This window comes from Mustelus asterias, chromosome 1, assembly GCF_964213995.1.
Source record: "Mustelus asterias chromosome 1, sMusAst1.hap1.1, whole genome shotgun sequence".
In the NCBI taxonomy this organism is placed as follows: Eukaryota; Metazoa; Chordata; class Chondrichthyes; order Carcharhiniformes; family Triakidae; genus Mustelus; species Mustelus asterias.
In genome coordinates, this window is record NC_135801.1 from 39376669 (window position 1) to 39397914 (window position 21246).

General features: G+C 45.2%; 1 protein-coding gene across 1 annotated transcript in view; it reads right to left on the bottom strand.

Moving 5' to 3' along the window:
- LOC144506382 (scavenger receptor cysteine-rich domain-containing protein DMBT1-like) overlaps window positions 1–21246 on the bottom strand; it is a 45965-nt gene that overhangs the window by 23473 nt on the left and 1246 nt on the right. The window contains exons 2-7 of the mRNA XM_078232454.1: window positions 16259–16573; window positions 9835–10149; window positions 7387–7598; window positions 4967–5017; window positions 2616–2728; window positions 2161–2442 (exon numbers count right to left, since the gene is read on the bottom strand). Coding sequence (XP_078088580.1) covers window positions 2161–2442; window positions 2616–2728; window positions 4967–5017; window positions 7387–7598; window positions 9835–10149; window positions 16259–16573 — 1288 coding nt within the window. The remainder of the gene's footprint in view (window positions 1–2160; window positions 2443–2615; window positions 2729–4966; window positions 5018–7386; window positions 7599–9834; window positions 10150–16258; window positions 16574–21246) is intronic.

Below are 21246 nucleotides of genomic sequence, written 5' to 3' on the forward strand. Positions count from 1 at the left end.
ATTCCGTTTCGCACTGTTGGAGGGAAAATCTAGCTTTCCCTATAAACCATTGTGAATCCTTAAAATATCACAAACACTTCAATGAGGTCACTGTTTAACATTCTGTATTCAGTGGATTCCAAACGTCAGCTCTGTAAACTGTACTTGTAATTGAACACTTCCTGTCCCCAGCATCATTCAGCTCAATCTGTGCTGCACACCCTCCAAGGTCAAAAGGTTTTTGGACAAATGAGCCAGATGCCTCGGCTAATAGCCCAGGAAATGGAATTTACAAACAAACACACTTAAGGAACATGTTATCAACTCTAAGTAAGTAAATCACTCCACTCACCTGAACAGGCCACTCCAATATCCTCCCTGTGGGTGCAGCTATTCCCCACCTGTGGATTGGCAGAGCACTGATCAAGAGAAAGCTCTCTCCTGTCACAGCTCACATTTACCAACCAGATGTTCCCAGTCCCCTCTCCATAGATGGTATTTTCTGTTCCTGACAGGGCTGATCCGCAGTTCAACATTCTGCAGACCACACTTGTTGTGTTAACATCCCAACCAGTTGCGCAGACTGTTCCCCAGCTGGAGATACGATAGACCTCAACTCTCCCAGAGCACATGTTAGAACCGTTCACAAGACGTATGGGCACTGGACCTGGAATAGACATGGTTACACAGTTAAAATGGGCAGGGATTATCTGAACTTCTAATGGAGTCACTGTCAGTACATTGTAGCCCAGGTGCCAGTCTCCAACCAATATGGTTTAGCACAGAGAAAATACAAGTGCTCAGGAACAGGAGGCCAGTCATCCCCTCGTGTCACCACTGTCATTCAATTAGAACATGATTAAATACTATTTTAACTCAATCCAGCTGCTTTGGTTCCATTATCCTTCATATCTTTACACAACAAAAACACATCAAAAGCATAATACTGTGGATTCTGGAAATCTGACATAAAAACAGAAAATGCACAAAATACTCAGCTGGTCAGACACCATCTCTGTAGAGAGAAACAGAGGCCAGGATTTTCCCGCATCACTGTGGTGGGAGCAGTTGAAATTCCATTGACTTTCAGTGGGACTGGAAGATCCCAGCCTGAGTCAATGTTAGAAGTTGATGATCTTTCATCAGAACTGGGAAAAGTTAGAAATGTCAAGCTCTAGGTAAGTGAATTGAGTAAGAATGGAAGAACAATTTCCTGATCCCCCGTCTTCTTTTTACCGTAATTGTTCAATCTTAATGCATTTTGATTCCCCAACACAGGGTCTCCATTTCTTCCTTTAATGGAGGCCCGAGCAGTTTCCACCGCACACCATCTTCTTCAACTTTACTGAACATGTTCTCAGCTTGACTGAACATGTTCTCACCTTGAACAACATTTCCTTCAACTCAATTCACTTGCTTCACATAAATGGCGTTGCTATGTATTCCCCATAAATCTCAGCTATGCCTCTTGTAATAACTCAAGAGTCAGCTATAATGACAGGTTTAGTCTGGTAGATAGTCAATATATTTTCCCAAAGGTAGGGGAGTCTAAAACTAGAGGGCATAGGTTTAAGGTGAGAGGGGAGAGATACAAAAGTGTCCAGAGGAGCAATTTTTTCACACAGAGGGTGGTGAGTGTCTGCAACAAGCTGCCAGAGGTAGTAGTAGAGGCGGCTACAATTTTGTCTTTTAAAAAGCATTTAGATAGTTACATGGTACGATGGGCATCGAGGGATATGGGCCAAATGCGGGCAATTGGGATTAGTTTGGGGGTTTTTTTAAAAAAGGACGGCATGGACAAGTTGGGCCAAAGGGCCTGTTTCCATGCTGTAAACCTCTATGACTCTATAAAGGAACGATGCTTTATTGTACAAAGTAAAGGTAAAACCACAAGCCTGTGGTGAACACATACAGGTCCCATCCAGGATGATACTACAATGGACCCACTCAGGGGCCTGCTTTATACAGGGCTCAGAATATGAGCTCCACCTGTCAGGTAGTTACCTCTCACCATGGGAACTTGTATTCACGTTTGACTGGAAGGTCAATCAGGGATTCCCCATGTAAGTCCAGCAAGTTATCACACACTCCCCCTCCTCCATTTCCGAGGGCTCCCCCTCACTCTTAAGGCGTCCGGGCCATCTTCGTCTTTCGGCTCATGTCCTTCTTTCCATTTCATACTTCGCCTGGCTAAGTGGGATATATCGTGTCGGTGAGCGTCTCTTTCTGGATGACCGCCAAAGTATTACTGCAGGCGGATCTTTCTCAACAATGACATTTGGTTCAGGTTCCGCTTTCTCCGCTTCCATTTCGGAGGTGGAATCCTCATATGCTATCTTTGAGCCTCCCATTAGCTGAGTTCCTTTATAGTCTATCAGTACACTTGGTGTCCGAGATGGCATGCTCGCTGTGTTAGTTGCTTTTGTTGACAGCTCCCGACAGTGTAGGTGGTCAATATGTGTTCTTCGGATCATGTCCCCACCTTTTACCATCTAAGCCACTGGTCCTGTTGTTGAAAGGATCGTTCCTGGTGTCCACGGGGTGCAGTCACCAAACTTTTTCACTTGGACAGTGTCTCCTAGTAAATAATTCTATCAGCTTTTTGTCCATCATGGCTCCTTTTCTGGGCTTCTTGCTTTTCTTCAATTGTTTGACTTAAGTTCAGGAAGATGAGGCTTAGACTGGTCCGTAGGCGTCTACCCATCAGTAGTTCTGCCAGATTAAACCTGTCATTAAATGTGACGTTGTCCTGTAATTAAAACGGAATTGTGCCAATTTTGTGTCTAAAGAACCCTTGGTCTGTTTTTTCATACTATTTTTGAAACCTTGAGACTGCTCGCTCTGCGAAGCCATTTGATGACGGGTGATACAGAGTTGTACGGACATGTCTTACTCTATTTGTTTTCATGAATGTCCTAAATTCCCCATTGGTAAATGGGGCCCCATTGTCTGTCACAAAGACTTCTGGTACCCCATGAGTACTAAAAGACTGTCTAAGTCCTTTTATCGTGTTATATGATGTGGTGGACACTATCCGGTGTATGTCAATCTACTAAGCGTGGGCATCCATTAGTATCTGAAGCATTGAGCCCATAAATAGGGTCCTCTGGTCATATTGGCACATTCTGCATGCCTTTAGCATCTCTATGTCCCACATTTATGCCAGGCCCCCAGATGTCGCTTCTCGCTAACGTCTTCATTTTTAAGAACCCTGGATGGCTGTTATGAAGCTTTTGAAGGTTAGGCCTTTGGGTGGGACATGGGATAACTACCCGGGCTCCCCAAAGAATGATGCCTTCTTCGATTCCCAGTTCCTGGTACTTTGTCACATATGGCCTTAACTCTTGTGCCGAATATTTAATATGATGTGGCTTAATTTTGCCAATGTGGGATTGCTCCGAGTCGAAATCTTAATTTTTTTTTGCTGAGCTTGACAAAGTATCCATGAAATTTAATGCCTTTGTCCATATTTGGTGGTAAGGCTCAGAGCATCTGCGTCAGTTATCTGTGTCCCTGCTCTACGTTCCAAGGTATACTCATAAGTGCTTAACAATAGCACCCACTGCTGTATTTGAGCTGAAGCTATGGAGGAATTGTTTTGTGTTCAGAAAAATGGCTCAACAGAGGGTCGTGGTCTGTTAAAGAAACATAGAAGATAGGAGCATAGGAAGCCATTTTGTCCTTCGAGCCTGCTCCACAGTTCATTACGAACATGGCTGATCGTCCAACTCAATAGCCTAATCCTGCTTTTTCCCCATAACCTTTGATCCCATTCGTTCCAAGTGCTATATCCAGCCGCCTCTTGAATACATTCAATGATCATGAAGTGTCGAAATTTCTTCACTGAGAAGACCATTGCCAAACCTTCCTTCTCAATCTGTACATATCTTCATTCTGCATCGGCAAATGTTTGTGTGACATATGCCATCGGACGTTCCATTCCAGTGCCCCATCGGTGTTACAGCATTGCACCTATTTCTTATGGAGAGGCATCACATGTAATAACCAGTGGCTTCTTTGTGTGTTGTAGATCAATGCATTATCTGACTGTAATTGATGTTTGATTCGCACAAAAGCATCCTCCTGTGGTTCTTGCCATGCCCCTTCTGATCTTTCATAGAAATCATAGAAACCCTACAGTACAGAAAGAGGCCATTCGGCCCATCGGGTCTGCACTGACCACAATCCCACCCAGACCCTACCCCCATATCCACCCACTAATCCCTCTAACCTACACATCCCAGGACACTAAGGGCAATTTTTAGCATGGCCAATCAACCTAACCTGCACATCTTTGGACCGTGGGAGGAAACCCACGCAGACATGAGGAGAATGTGCAAGCTCCATACAGACAGTGACCCAAGCAGGGTATCGAACCCAGGTCCCTGGAGCTGTGAAGCAGCAGTGCTAACCACTGTGCTACCGTGCCGCCCCTCTCTTTCACAGCATGTTTAGGGATGCCAGTAAGGTCGCCAAGTTTGGAATGAACGTTCCAAAATAGTTTACGAGGCCGAAAAATGATTTTAATTCTGTCATGTTCCTTGGTGTTGGAGTCTCTTTTATGGCTCTTATCTTTTCCGAGACTGGGTGTAAGCCATCTTTGTTGACCCTATAACCGAGGTATGTTACTTCAGATGCCTGGGAAGTGCAATTTTCCCTTTTTAGTCTGATCCTGACTTCCGAAAATCATCACAAGACTTCCTCAAAGTTTTCATGCTGTTCCTTGACAGTGGCTCCTGTGATTAGAATATCGTCTAGGTAAACTGCCACTCTGGGTATTCCCTTCAGTATGCTGTCCATTACTCTTTGGAAAATGGTGCAAGCCAATGATACACCAAAAGGTAGACGAGTGTATTTGTACATCCCCTTGTGCGTTTTGATGGCATGTATTTTCTTGATGACGCTTCCAATTCAAAGAACAGTACAGCACAGGAACAGGCCTGTCGGCCCTCTACGCCTTCCAAAGTTAGATATGAGCCACACTTACCTCCAATTCCGATTGGAGGCAAGCATGGCTCATATCCAAATTTGTGAAGACCTGGCATCAGGACAATTTTGCGTAGAAGTCCTCTATTTGAGCATCCAACATTTGTTCAAACGAGATGTTCTGTCCACTGTCATTTTATAGTCATGATGTGGAGATGCCGGTGATGGACTGGGGTAAGTACAGTAAGAAGTCTCACAACACCAGGTTAAAGTCCAATAGGTTTACTTGGTAGCACAAGCCACAAGCTTTCAGAGCGCTGCTCCTTCATCAGTTGAGTGCGAGTTCTGTTCACAAACAGGGCATATAAAGACACAAACTCAACTTACAAAACAATGGTTGGAATGCGAGTCTTTACAGGTAATCAAGTCTTAAAGGTATAGACAATGTGAGTGGAGAGAGGGTTAAGCATAGGTTAAAGAGATGTGTATTGTCTCCAGCCAGGACACTTAGTGAGATTTCACGACACACGACAACACAGAATCGCTGAGCAGAAACTGATAGCCAACTTCCGCACACATGAGGACGGCCTCAACCGGGATCTTGAGTTCATGTCACACTATCTGTAACCCCCACGACTTGCCTGGACTTGCAAAATCTCACTAACTGTCCTGCCTGGAGACAATACACATCTCTTTAACCTGTGCTTAACCCTCTCTCCACTCACATTGTCTGTACCTTTAAGACTTGATTACTGTAAAGACTCGCATTCCAACCATTATTTTGTAAATTGAGTTTGTGTCTTTATATGCCCTGTTTGTGAACAGAACTCCCACTCACCTGATGAAGGAGCAGCGCTCTGAAAGCTTGTGGCTGGTGCTACCAAATAAACCTGTTGGACTTTAACCTGGTGTTGTGAGACTTCTTACTGTATTTTATAGTCATCACAGAGATAGATTGTATTGTTTTGCTTTAGTACAGGAACAACAGATGCAGCCCTCTCAGAGAATTGCACGGGTTCAGTAATGCCCAGTTCTTCTAATCATTCCACCTTGATCTCTACTTCTGCTCGCAGAGCACATGGAACTGGTCTTGCCTTTAAAAATCTTGGTTGGGCGTCTGGGTCTACATTGATGTTTACCCGAGGCCCTTTTATCTTTCCAAGGCCTGTCTAGAAAACGTCTGGGTATTTTCCTATTACCTCTTATAAGTTACCATTACCCATCTTGAAAATCTGCTGCCAATTGAAATGGATTTTTGTAATCAGGCAATTCCCAAAATGATATGTCCCGGCCCTTCAGCCATCATCAATGGGAGCCAGACTGTCTGTTGCCCATATGTGACTGGGGTTACAGTGGTCCCGATTATGCGTCATGGTTCTGCTGTATAAGTTGCCAATCTTGCCTTCGTGTCACTTAACTTAAGTGGTAAAATGCCAATCGTAATCTTCTAAATTCTTGTTCCCCTGCAATGGATACTGCTGCACCTGTGTCTACCTCCATGTTCAATGGGTATCCATTCACTTGGACATGGATCTGCATCTGATGTGGTGATACAATTTATTGTACCAGTTGCTCTTCTTCAGCCTGACCTATCTGATAAGTTCTGTTTTGGGGTGGCTTCACCCTTTGATCTCTGTTTGTTTCGGTAATCTTGCTGGGGACAGGCTCCCTGACTGCATGCACAATGTTGGCGTGCTGGCCATTCTTAAACTGTGGGGATCCCTGGTTTCCCTCTCTGCTCATTTATCCTCGTCCAAGACTGGAGGTCACCAGTACATTCAACTGGAGACCAGGGCCTGCGGTAAGAGGTTCATCCAAGCCTGAGGACACTGTTATCTGTGGCTCCTCTCAGCTCTTCGGCTCCTTTCTCCTCATTTTTGCAAGACAAGACTATTGCTATGGCTTTATTTAGGTCCAGGTTTGGGTCTATTAAAAGCCTTCTTTGAGTTGCTAAATAATTTATGCCACATATTAAATGATCTCTCAGCATTTCAAGTAACGCTGGGCCATACTTGTAATGCTCTGCCAGTTTCCTTCATCATGTCAGGAATTCTGTCACTGGCTCCGCTGCAAATATAATCATTCAAAACACTGGGATAGAAATGCAAAAGCCTCGGCTACTAATACCGACACTGGGTGATGCAGAAAATTGTGTGAGTAATCCAACACCTGGGGTAGGAATCCAGAACCCTCGGCTAGTAATTCTGGAACCGGGGTAGGACACTGAGCTGGTAATACAGGGTAAGGGCTGCCACACCAAAGGCCTGACTGCTAATCCAGACAGCTGGGTGCTAACTTGGGTCAAAAAACAAGTGCTTCAATTCCACAAAGTCATCTTGCACAATAACACTAACAAGGAATAACATAAATGTGTTGACCTGAGCAGGTAACTCCAGCATCCTGGCTGTGTGTGCAGTTAGTCCCCACCCATGGATTGGCAATGCACTGATCGAGGGTAGACTCTGTCCCAGCACAGCTCACATTATATGACCAGATCACCCCAGTTCCCACTCCATAGGTGGTGCCTCGATCTGCTGACAGGGCTGTTCCACAGTTCAACACACTGCAGACCACATTCGCTGCTTTTACATCCCAGCCATTGTCACAGACAGTCCCCCAGACAGAGTTACGATACAGCTCAACTCTCCCGGAGCACATGTTGCTACCATTCACCAGCCTTACAGGCACGGGACCTGCAATAGAGATGAGAACAACGTTAAACTGGTCTGGGACTACACGGACTTTCACAAGAGATTTCAGCTGGATACTGTATTTCAGGTATCAGCCTCCTCCCGATGTAGGTTAGCACAGAGAACATAAAAAGCAGAAGAGCAGGAGGAGGGCATTCAGCCATTCAAATATGAAATGCTTTTCAATTAAGTGATTGCTGATCTGTATCTTAACTCCATCCATCTATGTTGGTTCAGGAATCCTGAATATCCTTAGCCATTAAAACTCTATCACACACAGTTTTGAAATTTCTATCTGATACCCAGCATTAATAGCTTTTTGGGGGTCAGAGCTGGAGATTTAGGCAAGGTGGATTCTGGACTGACTGGGCTATTTGCCCACATATGGAATTTTCCAGTTACCCTCCAGATGCTCATACTGACAGTGAATGATTCACTGCCTCGAGGTGGGCCCCCAGAATGACCTGTGGGATCTCTACCATCCCCCATAGTGGTGGTCTAACCATGAGATCCATCTTTTAGAGTCATACAATATAGAAGAGGCACTTCAGCCCTTCGAGTTTGCATTGACAAATCTACACTAAATTTAGGCTATTCCCACTTTCCAGCACTTGGCCCATAGCTTTGAATGTTATGACATTTCAAGTGCTCATCCACGTACGTTTTAAAGGACTTGTTACACTTAAGGAGCATGTTACCAACTCTACGCTGAGTAAATCACTCCACTCACCTGAACAGGTCACTCCAATATCCTCCCTGTGGGTGCAGCTATTCCCCACCTGTGGATTGGCAGAGCACTGATCAAGAGAAAGCTCTCTCCTGTCACAGCTCACATTTACCAACCAGATGTTCCCAGTCCCCTCTCCATAGATGGTATTTTCTGTTCCTGACAGAGCTGATCCGCAGTTCAACATTCTGCAGACCACACTTGTTGTGTTAACATCCCAACCGGTTGCACAGACTGTTCCCCAGCTGGAGAAACGATAGACCTCAACTCTCCCAGAACACACGTTAGAACCGTTCACAAGACGTATGGGCACTGGACCTGGAATAGACATGGTTACACAGTTAAAATGGGCAGGGATTATCTGAACTTCTAATGGAGTCACCGCCGACACATTGTAACCCAGGTGCCAGTCTCCTACCACCATGGGTAAGCACAGAGAACGTACAAGGACTAAGGAACAGGAGGAGGCTGGCCATCCCCTCGTGTATCCACTGTCCTTCATATAGAACATGACTAAACACTATCTTAACTCCATCTATCTGCTTTGGTTCCATTATCCTTCATATCTTTACACAACAAAAAAAGCAATCTGCACCAACCCATTAGAAACAGCTGAACTCCCACTTAATCCCCCCTGCCAGCACTTGGCCCATAACCCAGAATGTTATGATGTGTGAAGTGCTCATCCAGGTACTTTTTAAAGGATGTGAGGCAACCTGTCTCCACCAGCCTCCCAGGCAGCACATTCCAGATCATCACCACCCTCTGGGTAAAAAGGTTTGTCCTCACATCCCCCCTTAAACCTCTTGCCCCTCACCTTGAACCTATGTCCTCTCATGACTGACCCTTCAATGAAGGGGAACAGCTGCTCTCTATCCACTCTGTCCCTATCTCTCATAATCTTGTACACCTTGATCAGGTCGTCCCTCAGTCTTCTCTGCTCCAATGAAAACACAGTAAGAAGTCTCTCAACATCAGATTAAAGTCCAACAAGTTTATTTGGTAGCACAAGCCACAAGCTTTCGGAGCGCTGCTCCTTCATCAGGTGAAGTCCAACGATGTGCAGGTTAGGTGGATTGGCCATGGTAAATTGCCCTTTAGCAATTCAAAATGTGTAAATTAGGGGGGATTAGCGGGATAAATGTGTAGGGTTTGGCGGAGAGGGCGGGGGGTGGGGGGGGCGGGGGGGTGGGAGGTGGGCCTGGGTAAGATGCTCTACTGGAGAGTCGGTGCAGACTCAATAGGCAAAATGGCTCCCTCGGCACTGTCGGGATTGTATGGTTCTATGGTTTAGTCCCCAGTATCATACTGATGTACGTGTGCTACATTCCTCAAAGGTCAATGTACATTATTGGACAAGGAGACCAGTGGCCTGTGCTAGCAATCCAGCAGCCTGGACTGCAGTAATCCAGAGGCCTGGACTGGTAACTCAGACATAAAACAAGAGCTTCAATTCCACTAGGTCAGCTTGTAAACTGCCACACACACAAAGAACATGCTAAAGGCACTAACCTGAACAGATAACTCCAGCATCCCAGCTGTGTGTGCAGTTATTCTCCACCCATGGTTTGGCAGAGCACTGGTCGAGGGCATACTCTGTCCCATCACAGCTCACATTATGAGGCCAGATGACCCCATTCCCCTCTTCATAATAGGCGTCTCTTGTTGCTGACAGGGCCGTGCCACAGTTTAACACTTTGCAAACCACATTTGCAGCTTTTACATCCCAGCCATCATCACAGATGGTTCCCCAGATCGAATTACGATAGACTTCAACTCTCCCAGAGCACATGTTAGTACCATTCACTAGCCGTATGGGTACAGGACCTAGAGATGGAAATATGGTTAAATTGTCTTGTGTCACCTTGACTCACACTGCTGTCATTAACACGACATTTGAGCCCAAGTGGCAGACTCTTAGCAAAGAGATCACTTAAGTACAGGAATAGGCCTTTAAGCCCCTCAAGTCTGCCCAATAGTCAATTGGATCGGTGAAGACCTTCATCTTAACTCCAACTATCAGCTCTGTTCCACAAACCTTAACTGCCATTCCCAACAAAGTGTTCAATCTTCGATTTGCAAATTCCAATTGATCCCGAGCATCGAAAGATTTTTGGGAGAAAGAGTTCCAGATTTCACTCCCTTCCGTGAAGATATGCTTCCTGACATCCCTCCAGAGCTGCATCACTCTAAGGTTCAGTCCCTTGTTCTACAGATTCTCTCACCGGTGGAAATTGATTCTTTCTATCTATTTCTTTAAATCCAATTAGATCCCCCTTAATTTTCTACATTCAACTCAATGTAAGCCATGTTTCTGCAATCTGTCTGAATAATTTAACTCTTTCAGATCCCAGTATTTTGCTGATGAATCTGTGCAGGATCTGCCCCAAGATCAACACATTTTATTGAACAAACAACTGATGGATTTGTAACCCAGAGGAAGGGCAGATAATCCACAGTCCTGGCAGGGATTGTGGAAAAAAACAAGGCCTCCGATCCAACTAGGTTGTGAACCAGTACACACAAAGACCACATTAAATGCAAAGCAGGGAACACCTTCACCCTCACAGGAACAACAAACCCTCCACCCACAGCAAAGCACTCACCCAAGCAGAGAAGCCACCCCCAACCCCTTCCCCCACACCCCCCATCTCCACCCACCGCCACTCCCCCTCCCCAAATCCAACCAAGGAAGCCTGACACTATTGCTGGCAAAGAACCATTTCCACCTCACCAAGAAGGGAGTACTGTCCTATGAACCCCACTCAACCGAGCAGAAAACTACACTCACCTGAACAGGTAACTCCAGCATCTTGTCTGTGTGTGCAGTTAGTTCCCAACCATGGGTTGGCAATGCACTGATCGAGGGAAGACTCTGTCCCATCACAGCTCACATTATGAGACCAGATGATTCCAATACCCTCTCCAAAGGACGCATCTCTTTCTATTGACAGGGCTATCCCACAGTTTAACACTCTGCAAACCACGCTCGCTGTTTTAACATCCCAGCCATTGTCACAAACGGTCCTCCAGGTGGAGTTACGATAAATCTCAACTCTCCCGGAACACATGTTGCTACCATTCATCAGCCGTACGGGTATTGGTCCTGGAATACAGATGAGAACACGTTTGGACTGGTCTCGGATTAACTAGATTCATTAACTGGACACTTTAGCCCAGGTATTAGTCTCCTACCAATAGTACTGAAAACATTTAAGAACTCTAGAACTGGGGCAGACCATTCAGCCCCTTGAGTCTATACATTATAAGTCATGGCTATCTGTCTTGTCAGTCCATTCATCTGCCTGATTTCATAATTCTTAAACACCGTACCCCCAAAAATCTACCAATCTCAGTTTTGAAATTTCCAGTCAACTACAGCATTAAGAGCTTTTTGGCGAAAGAGTTCCAGATTTCCATTGCATTGTGTGAAGAAATACTTCCTGACATCACTCTAGAATGGCCTGGCTCTAATTTTATCGACCCGCGTTATGGGTTCAACTCCGGAAATAGTTTATCGCTTTCAACCCTATCAGGCCTTTTATGTTGATTAAATAACCTAAAGAAAGGCGTTTCCTTGAAGTGGTCCATGAGCTAAGAATTTACGTATTTGTGTTTGTCACACTCTTTTTTAATTTGAGTATTTCAATTTAAAAATAACCCAGCAGGCAAAGCTTTATTCTTAAACAAGATAATGGTAAGTTTATTGCTAAACTACTGTTGAAAATTGCAGAAAAGTGATCAATTTATTAACAAAAATACAGATACAAAGTTTAAAATGCAGATGAAGATGGAGAATAATTATAAAAGCGAAATTCCTTGAAGATGTTGAGCGAAATCTTACTGAAAAATGGCAGAATGTTGTTTCCAGTGAGAAAACCAGTGTATTTCTCTCCAGAATCCACCAAATGGTTTTCTCTCCAGATCTTACGACACTGCCGAAAAAAATCAATGGGGCAGGTTCTGCAGCGTCATACAGGGGGGCAGGGTAACAACACGCCGGCAAAACCTGGCAAAACCCGACTGCTCGGTTATCAGGGTGTCCCAATCAGAACCTCAGGAAACCTCTGCCCACCTGCCCTCCCCCCACCCCACTCCAGCCCACCCAAGGAGGTCTCGGGGGCTCCCTTCGGTACCGGCAATCAGTGATGGCACCTCTCTGGATTCCTTTTTCAATAGATCAGTGATGATTTCTGAGCAACTTGCTCTGTGCCACACGGTGGAGGAGAAAAATCCAGCTCTCACATGCAGTTCACCATTAATTCAGCTGAGAGCTATGAATTGGAATTGACTTCTGGAGGTCCTCTGCACAAAATGGCTGTTCTCAACCAGACTTTCCACAGATCAAAACTCAAATATGGCTGCTATCCCTGAATACTGAAAGGCCTGGATAGAGTGGACGTGGGGAAGATGGTTCCATTAGTAAGCACCACTAGGATCTGTGGGCATAGCCTCAGGATAAAGAGATGACCCTTTAGAATTGAGATGAGGAGGAATTTCTTCAGTCAGAGCGTGGTGAATCTATGGAATTCATTGCCACAGAATACTGTAGAGACCAGGTCATTCAGTATATTTAAGACAGAGATGGATAGGTTCTTGAATGGCAAGGGGATCAAGGGTTACGGGGAAAATGTAGGAGAATGGGGTTGAAAAACTTATCCACCATGATTGAATGGTGGAGCAGACGAGCTGGGCCGAATGGCCTAATTCTGCTCCTATATCGTATGGTCTACTATGGTCGTTAACCTTTTAAGTATTGGGTTAACCCAGGACAGGGTGCCTAGTCCTCATTGCCTTTTAGCTGAGGTAATTAGCATTTTATATGTCTTAGCTTGAATTAAATGGCTGCCAATCCTCCAAGTTTTGAGATAAGAAAGAGCAATTTATACCCCCAGTGAAGCCATTATCAATGGGTTTCTGTTTACCCAAGGAGATGCGTATTGAATTTCAAATGTCTTCAAATGTCAGGGTATGTCCACTTGCAATCCACTTGGAGGCTTTCTAAACGCTGAAGAAATATTGAAGTTGTAAAAGGTCAGGTGACTTTTGACAGCCATTTTAGCTGATGCCTTTTCTGCCTCCTTCAGCTGACTTGGTTTGTCTTCAGCCCTTTTAATAGACGAGTAACGTCCCTCAAGCTTTCTGACTAAATGGCGTGCATCCCTTGCTGTCACTTGACTTGCTTATGGATTTCCTTGAGGTCTGTGGGATCTGGCTTTGCCATTTTATCTTTCATGCATTGTATAACTAACTCCCTATAGGGCTTCTGAAAACTTTTCAGTTGTCTGCAACTTTACAGATTCTTGCTGCTGAAATTGTTAAGTTTGCTCAGCCTCTCTTTGCAGTTTTTGAGTTTTGCTAGGTAACACCTTCCAAGTAAAAGTTGGGCCCTTTGCATGGCCAAGCTTGTGACTACATCCACTGTCACCAGCCTGGTAACAAGTTCACTCTCTTCGTGGATCTCAACCGTAATGGCTGCATCAGTCAGACTTTTAACCATCATTTTGGAATTTGTCCTGCTTCTGCATAGGAAATCTTCAATTCTCCCTGCTAAAAGTGTGTACAAACAACCAGTTCTCCAGAAAATGTTAATCTCCCTTCCCAGTTCTTTGGAACAACTGGTGGCCATTTCCCCTTTACACACAAAATCCTGATAGGTTTTTGTGCCTTTGATCATCGTTTTAGTGACGATGGTTACAGGCTATGCTGGAAGATTCCCATCGGTTTTCTTTGCATGCCAAATATGTTCCTTAATATGGCCGCAATTAAGACAGACAGGGTGTGGTTCTGCAGCTCTGCCTTCCACATTACTTCTTTCCAAGGTTGGGATTGGTTATCCCATTTTTCTCTTTTACCTTAGGATCTATTTCCTTTCCCTCTGTAACCCTCCGGTCTTTTCCCCACAGATATAAACTCTGATTATTTGCTGTGATTCAGATGTCTGTGAATCAATTCATAATCTCATGGCAGCTGTCTTTGCTAAGGTAGTTTTTTTGTTCCACAAGGCACATTTTAATATTGTAAGGAAGACAATATCTGAACTCCAGTAACAATACCAACACTCTTATTTCATTGGAAGCACATTCGAGTGTGCACCCATTGATCAGAATCAATCAATTTGACTTTCAAATTCCAGAAAAACTTGCAAGGGTTTCCTGTGTGAATTCCCAGATCACCTACAGCTCCTGGCATGAGTTCATAGGGACTGCAGAAACATTTGCTTGCGTTCCCCCTGTGAATTTCCGGATTGGCGTGTTCCTGGCATGCGTTGAGAAGCACTTGGGATTATATCCTTAATCATTTTGTAATCGGCAATCATTTGAGGAGAGAGTGTGGAAAGGATTTCTTTGGACTTTCCTGTTCACTGCCCCAGTATCATCAGTGTCCACACTTCCTAAAGTAAATGTACCTGAGCTACTACTTTTGGAAAGCATTAAGAAGGATTCTACATCCCTCTCTTCAAATTTGGAGAATTTTAGTGTTTTGAAGCCTGTGTCAGGAGTTATGAGGGTTTGGGCTGTCATTAGACAAAGTGCAGTCTCCCCAGCAGATTCAAGCTGTCTTTGGTCTCTATCTCACTGGACTTGCAGCTTCAATTCCAACTTCTCTACTGGAAATCCCAGCCCCCCTAGCTCCCTTTCTCTTTCTCAGGCTGGTCTTTCTTTCTTTCCTTTCAGAGCTTGTGGATTCACCCTTTCTTTCTGGACCTGAAACTCTTACTCCTTTTCTTTTCTTCAGCCTGTAAACTCCAGCTCAATTTCCCACCTCTCTTTCTGCCAAAGTGAACTTGTCTAGTTTCAATTCAGCTTCTGCTGCCTGTTATAATTCTGGACTGTATTCAAAATGCTCACCTAGCATTTTCAGGAGTTCCTGAATTTGTCTTTACTGGGGATCTTAATTACTACCTGCTTAGTAATGACTGTTAGTAGCTCCACATCCAAAGATGCTAACTCCTGCCAATTTTAACCTTTCTGATCAATAAACTCTTGTTATCAAAAGTTGCCATCTTAATTTACTGTTTGTTCTTTTACAAAACAAAGTTTGCAGCTGTAGCTTCCAATTTGATTTATAACAATTTGAACTCTGTTACTTTCCTTCTACTTCCACCTTCTTTGCAGAGACCTGAACTCATATACAGGGGCCGCAACTGGTAGCACAAGGTGCTGGGCTCTTAGCACAGGGGCCTGGACTCACAGCACAGGGGCCTGGACTCACAGCACAGGGGCCGGGACTCACAGCACAGGGGCCGGGACTCACAGCACAGGGGCCGGGACTCACAGCACAGGGGCCTGGACTCACAGCACAGGGGCCGGGACTCACAGCACAGGGGCCGGGACTCACAGCACAGGGGCCGGGACTCACAGCACAGGGGCCGGGACTCACAGCACAGGGGCCTGGACTCACAGCACAGGGGCCTGGACTCACAGCACAGGGGCCTGGACTCACAGCACAGGGGCCGGGACTCACAGCACAGGGGCCGGGACTCACAGCACAGGGGCCTGGACTCACAGCACAGGGGCCTGGGCTCTTAGCACAGGGGCCTGGCCTCACAGCACAGGGATCTGGCCTCACAGCACAGGGATCTGGCCTCACAGCACAGTGACCTGGGCTCATAACCCAGAGGCCTGGACTAGTCACCCAAAGACCTAGACTAGTAATACAAGGTTCTGGACTCGTAACACCGGGGTCTGGACTCATAACCCTGAGGCCTGAGCTAGAGGCCTACGCTGGTAATCCAAAGGCCCGAACAATGAATGAAGAGGTCTGCATCACTAATCTGGACACAGTAAGGGTTTTAACAACACCAGGTTAAAGTCCAACAGGTTTATTTGGTAGCAAATCTGGAGGCTGGGCTAGGAACACAGAAAGTGAGATTTTGAATAACCAGACAGGTTAAAAGTCAAACGCATATAAGGAGCACGTTAAATTTGCTCACCTGAGCAGATCACACCGGCATCCTCCCTGTGTGAGCAGTCATTCCTCACCAGTGGGTTGGCAGAGCACTGATCAAGGGCAATCTCTGTACCATCACACTTCACATTATCCATCCAGATGTCCCCAGTCCCTTCTCCAAAGTAGGCATCTCTTGTTGCTGACAGGGCCGTCCCACAGTTCAGCACTCTGCAGACCACTCTCGCTGCATTTACATCCCAACCACTGTCGCAGATGGTACCCCAGGCAGAGTTAGAATAGATTTCCACTCTACCTGAGCACGTGTTGGAACCATTCACCAGCCGTACAGGCATCGGACCTGGAATAGAGATGGGAACACGGTTAAACAGGTTTGGGATCATCTGGACCTTCACTGGGGTTGTTTACCTGGACATTTTAGCTCGGATATCAAGTCCCTCCCAATACTGGTTAGTAAGAAGTTAGGAACAGGAGGAGGCATGTCAACCCCTCAAGCCTGTTACACAAGAACAGATGGAGACCTCTTCTCCCCTCCAACCTGTTCCATTGTTCTATTACATCCATATCGCAACTCCATCTATTTGCCTTGATTCAGTAACTTTTAATATCCTTATCCAAAGAGAGTCATATTGGGCTTAAAATGTTGGCTGGAATTTTCCGCTCCCTCCAGCAGTGAGAAGCATGGTGGGCGAGGCACAATATTTGGAGTGTTTGCAAAAATCAGTTTCCACCATCAGGAAACGTGTTTGGAATTTTGTTCTCCTAACTTTGATGGTGAGTTATTTTCCCACTGATACATGTCAGAAACCACATTTGCATTGACTTGCATCTAATGAATGCTCAATAAAAGGCAAACTTGCAGGAATCATGTTCCCTTTAAATGCCCTGCCAGGAGATAATTAGAACGGTCTATTCCACAACTGTATGTAAATAGCATGCGACTGGCGAGCCTCACTTCATCAATGACTTTAAGGAAAGTAGATACTGCTACCTTTAACATCTGTGTTGTGATAATTCCGTGCTTCTCTGATTCTGCGCCAAGGCAGGTGCCTATGGGGGAAGGTGGGAAAACGGAGGTTTGTCTGGGGTGGGCTAGTGGAACACAGGAGGGGGGTCTAAAGCAAGGGTTGGGGTGGAATTTTATGTTTAGGAGAATAGATGCAGTGGCAGGCCTGAAAATCAGTGTGATTCCCATTGGGCGGTGGATTGGGTTTTCACATTAAATCTTCTGCTTTGCGGCTCATTAATAATGCATCAGCAAGGAATTTGTACAATTACATCCTGTAATTCGTCTGCCCTGCCGTTAGCTGAAAGGTCCTGGTGACATATTTAAACAGCACCCATACACACATTCACTCACTGCAGACCAGCTGTTGTGGCAAAGCACAAAATTACACCCAAAAGGATTAACACTCTGCTCCATGGTTCAACAAGGCCTCCCTGGAGATTCTCCTGCAGACCACCAAGGACAGGCTTCTTTCTGAGGCCTGGGAGCGGGAGACTGGCTCACCTGGCCTTGGTGGCCTGGGAGGTCCACTCAAAGCAAAAGAGGGCCATCCTGTGCAGGAAGAGAGTGAATTCCAGACAGCGTCTCAGCCCCAGCCCAGCCTTCAGTCCACCTCTGATGAGCATCCATCTGTAGAATACTGTGTTCACCTGCACCCTCCGCCAGAGCAAATACACACACTTTAGTGGGTCCTGATTCTGGAGGCTAGAGTTCACAATCTGGTGATCACCTCATAGACACCTGTGCACAGCAGGCAGAGGGCAATAGGTCCCATGCTCTTGGCACTAGGAGGATTGCTGGATACCAGTTCTTGCAGAGTCCAAGTCTGATGACAAGCCTCTACAATCGGCCCTTAGAGACAAGTTGCAGATGCAAAGAGAGGGAGAGGAACATCAGGCAGAGTTTTCAAATGCTGTCAACAGACTTGAATGAAACATATAAACATAGAAAATAGGTGCAGGAGTAGGCCATTCGTCCCTTTGAGCCTGCACCACCATTCAATATGATGATTGATTATGCACTTTCAGTATCCTTCTCCCGCTTTCTCTCCATACCTCTTGATCCCTTTAGCCACAAGTGCCATGCCCCCAGCTCCCTCTTGAACATATCTAACGCACTGGCCCCAGCAGTTTTCTGTGGTTGAGAATTCCACAGGTTCGCAATTCTCTGAGTGAAGAACTTCTTCCTCATCTCAGTCCTGAATGGCTTACCCCTTATTCTTAGACTCTGACCACTAGTTCTGTACTTTCCAAACATTGGGAACATTCTTCCCACATTTAGCCTGTCCAGTCCCATCAAGATTTTATATATTTCTATGAGATCCCCTCACATTCTTCTAAATTCCAGTGAGTACAAGTCCAGTCGATCCAGTCTCTCTTCATATGTCAGTCCTGCCATTCCAGGAATCAGTCTGGTGAACCTTCGCTGGACTCCCTCAGTAGCAGGAATGTCCTTCCCCAGTGTTGGAGACCAAAACTGCACACAATACTCAAGGTGTGGCCTCAGCAAGACCCTGTATAATTGCAGCAAGACATCCTTACTCCTGTTCTCAAATCCTCTTGCTGTGAAGGCCAGCATGCCATTAGGTTTGCTCACCACCTACTGTACCTGCATGCCAACCTTCAGCAACTGTTCCACCAATAGACCAAGGTCACGTTGCAATTCACCTTTACCTAAACTGCCACCATTCAGTCTTCCTTTCTGTTTTTGCCACCAAAGTGGATAACCTCACATTTATCCACATTATATTGCATTTGCCAACTTTATTCATTCTATGACTCTATCTGGAATTGCAGTGTTAATGAAAGCCTACTTGTGACACTAACTAATAAACTCAAACTTAAAGGTTGTCACCTTATGCTAATTGTTCTTGCTAGTCTAATGATTATCCTAATGCTGTAGCATTGAAAGATGTTATTTGTGCATTTTGGAAGTATGTTTTGTGAGTTATTTCACTGTCTTTTCGCACGGCTGCACTTCATTTTATGACTGAGCTTTTGCTTATGTATTCATCGTCACCATTGCCTTTTATGGCTCCCAGCAGTGTTATTTCATTAACATTTTTAAGGTTGAACATTACTCCTTTATTTGCTCCCACTCTCCCCATGCATGACGCTGAGCGATGGAAATTGCTCTCACTGAGTGACATCGACTGCTAGACAGGAATGCCTGTATGATGTCGCTGTGTGATCATCTTGAGGATGCTGTCCAATGACCTCTGAAGATGTTGCTTTACTTCTGAACACCAGCCTGGGGTTGCTTGATAGAATCATTGGGCAGGATCTTCAGCCCATGTTCACTGTGCACGAGAATGGCGGCATCGGATCAAAATGCAGAGCATTTTGAAAACATAATTCTCGCCGACGAGATTACGTTTTCTGATTTTAAGCTAATCTCGCCAGCGGAGTGATGTGAAACAATCTAGGGAAAGGCAGGAATCTAATCTAAATACATCAGCATGTCATAAATGAGCAAGCACTCCAGATATTGAGCCCGCACTGAATATTCAGCTGGCACTGGCAGGAGGTCACGTTGGCACCATTTACAACAAATCTACATAAGCGTGAACCTGGTGCCGTCACCTCTGAGGGGAATATCAGAGGTGAGCACTCAGGCAGCTATTACTTCTCAGACAGACCAACTCTCAAGGAACACCAGGAGAATTCTGGGAACGAACACAAATACAGCTCAGTGCCGGGGCTGAGAGTCACTGTTGCTTTCCTGCAGACACCTTCCTTACACTTCTTTACATCCTACTTCCTGCAAGGATCTAATTTCATCCTCTCAGATTCTTCACCTCAGGGGTTTTGATGATGCAACTTTCCGTGCCAGCTCTTTTGAATTGTCTTTTTTTTCTCTCAACCAAAGTCTGCCCCATGGTTGACAGGGCTTCTGACATTCTCTCCATCCCAGAATGATAACAGGGTTCCCCATGTCCTCATGATCCACAACACCAGACACAATATTCAATGGATTTTACTTTGCCTTCACAAACTCACCTTTCCTTCTCCCTTTTTACCATTCCAAATGAACTGTCCTCTCTAATGGCCTACTCAATCACCCATCAAAAATGCTCTTTATATCGCCCCTTAGCATGCAAGTGCTGGAGGAACATCTGCCTCATACCTTACAGTCCAAGATCAAAATATTCCTTTCAGGTGACCTATACTTTTAATTTGTATAGAATCTACACTGCTCACAGTGAGGCATGTTCTATATTGGTAACACTAAACATAGACCATGTTTCGGAACATCTCCCTTCAGCCGACAACTATAACCCTGAATTCCAGTCATCCATCCTTTAAATTCTCACCTTGCTTTTACAATGACCTTTCTGCTCTCAGTCTCCTGCAGTGTTCCAATGAAACTCAACTTGAGCTCGAGCAACAGCAACTCATCTTTTAATTTGGCAATTTACAGCCTTTCACGCTCTACACTAGGTTCAACAAATTCTGATCAGAACCTCTGTCCCCATTTCTTTTCCTGTACCTTTGCAAGGTTCAGTTTTATTCTCATTCTTTTCTTGCTTTTGGATGGCAGTTGTTCATGTTTCTGCCATTCACACCTCTTCTAGACAAGTGTTTCATTTAGGAATGTGGGCTTCGTTGTTTTGGCCAGCATTTATTGCTCATCCTTAACTTCCCTTAACAAAGCGCTAATGCTGATATAGTTCAATGTCAGGAGGTGAGTGGCTTGGAGGGGAACTTCCAGATGGTGGTGTTCCCATGAGTCTGCTGCCCTTATTACTTGTTCCTGATCATGGATTTGGAAGGTGCTGTCTGAGAAGCTTGGAGAGTGTCCACAGTGCATCTTGTCGATGGTACATATTTCTCCCACTGTGCATTAGTGTTGGAGGGAGTGAATGTTTGAGGACGTGGTGCCAATTAAGTGAGTTGCTCTGTTCAGAAGGGTGTTGCGTTTCTTGAGTGTTGTTAGAGCTGCACTCAACTTTTGTTTTTGTCCTTTACATTTTCACTCCCTGTGACCCGACACCAATTTCCAATTGG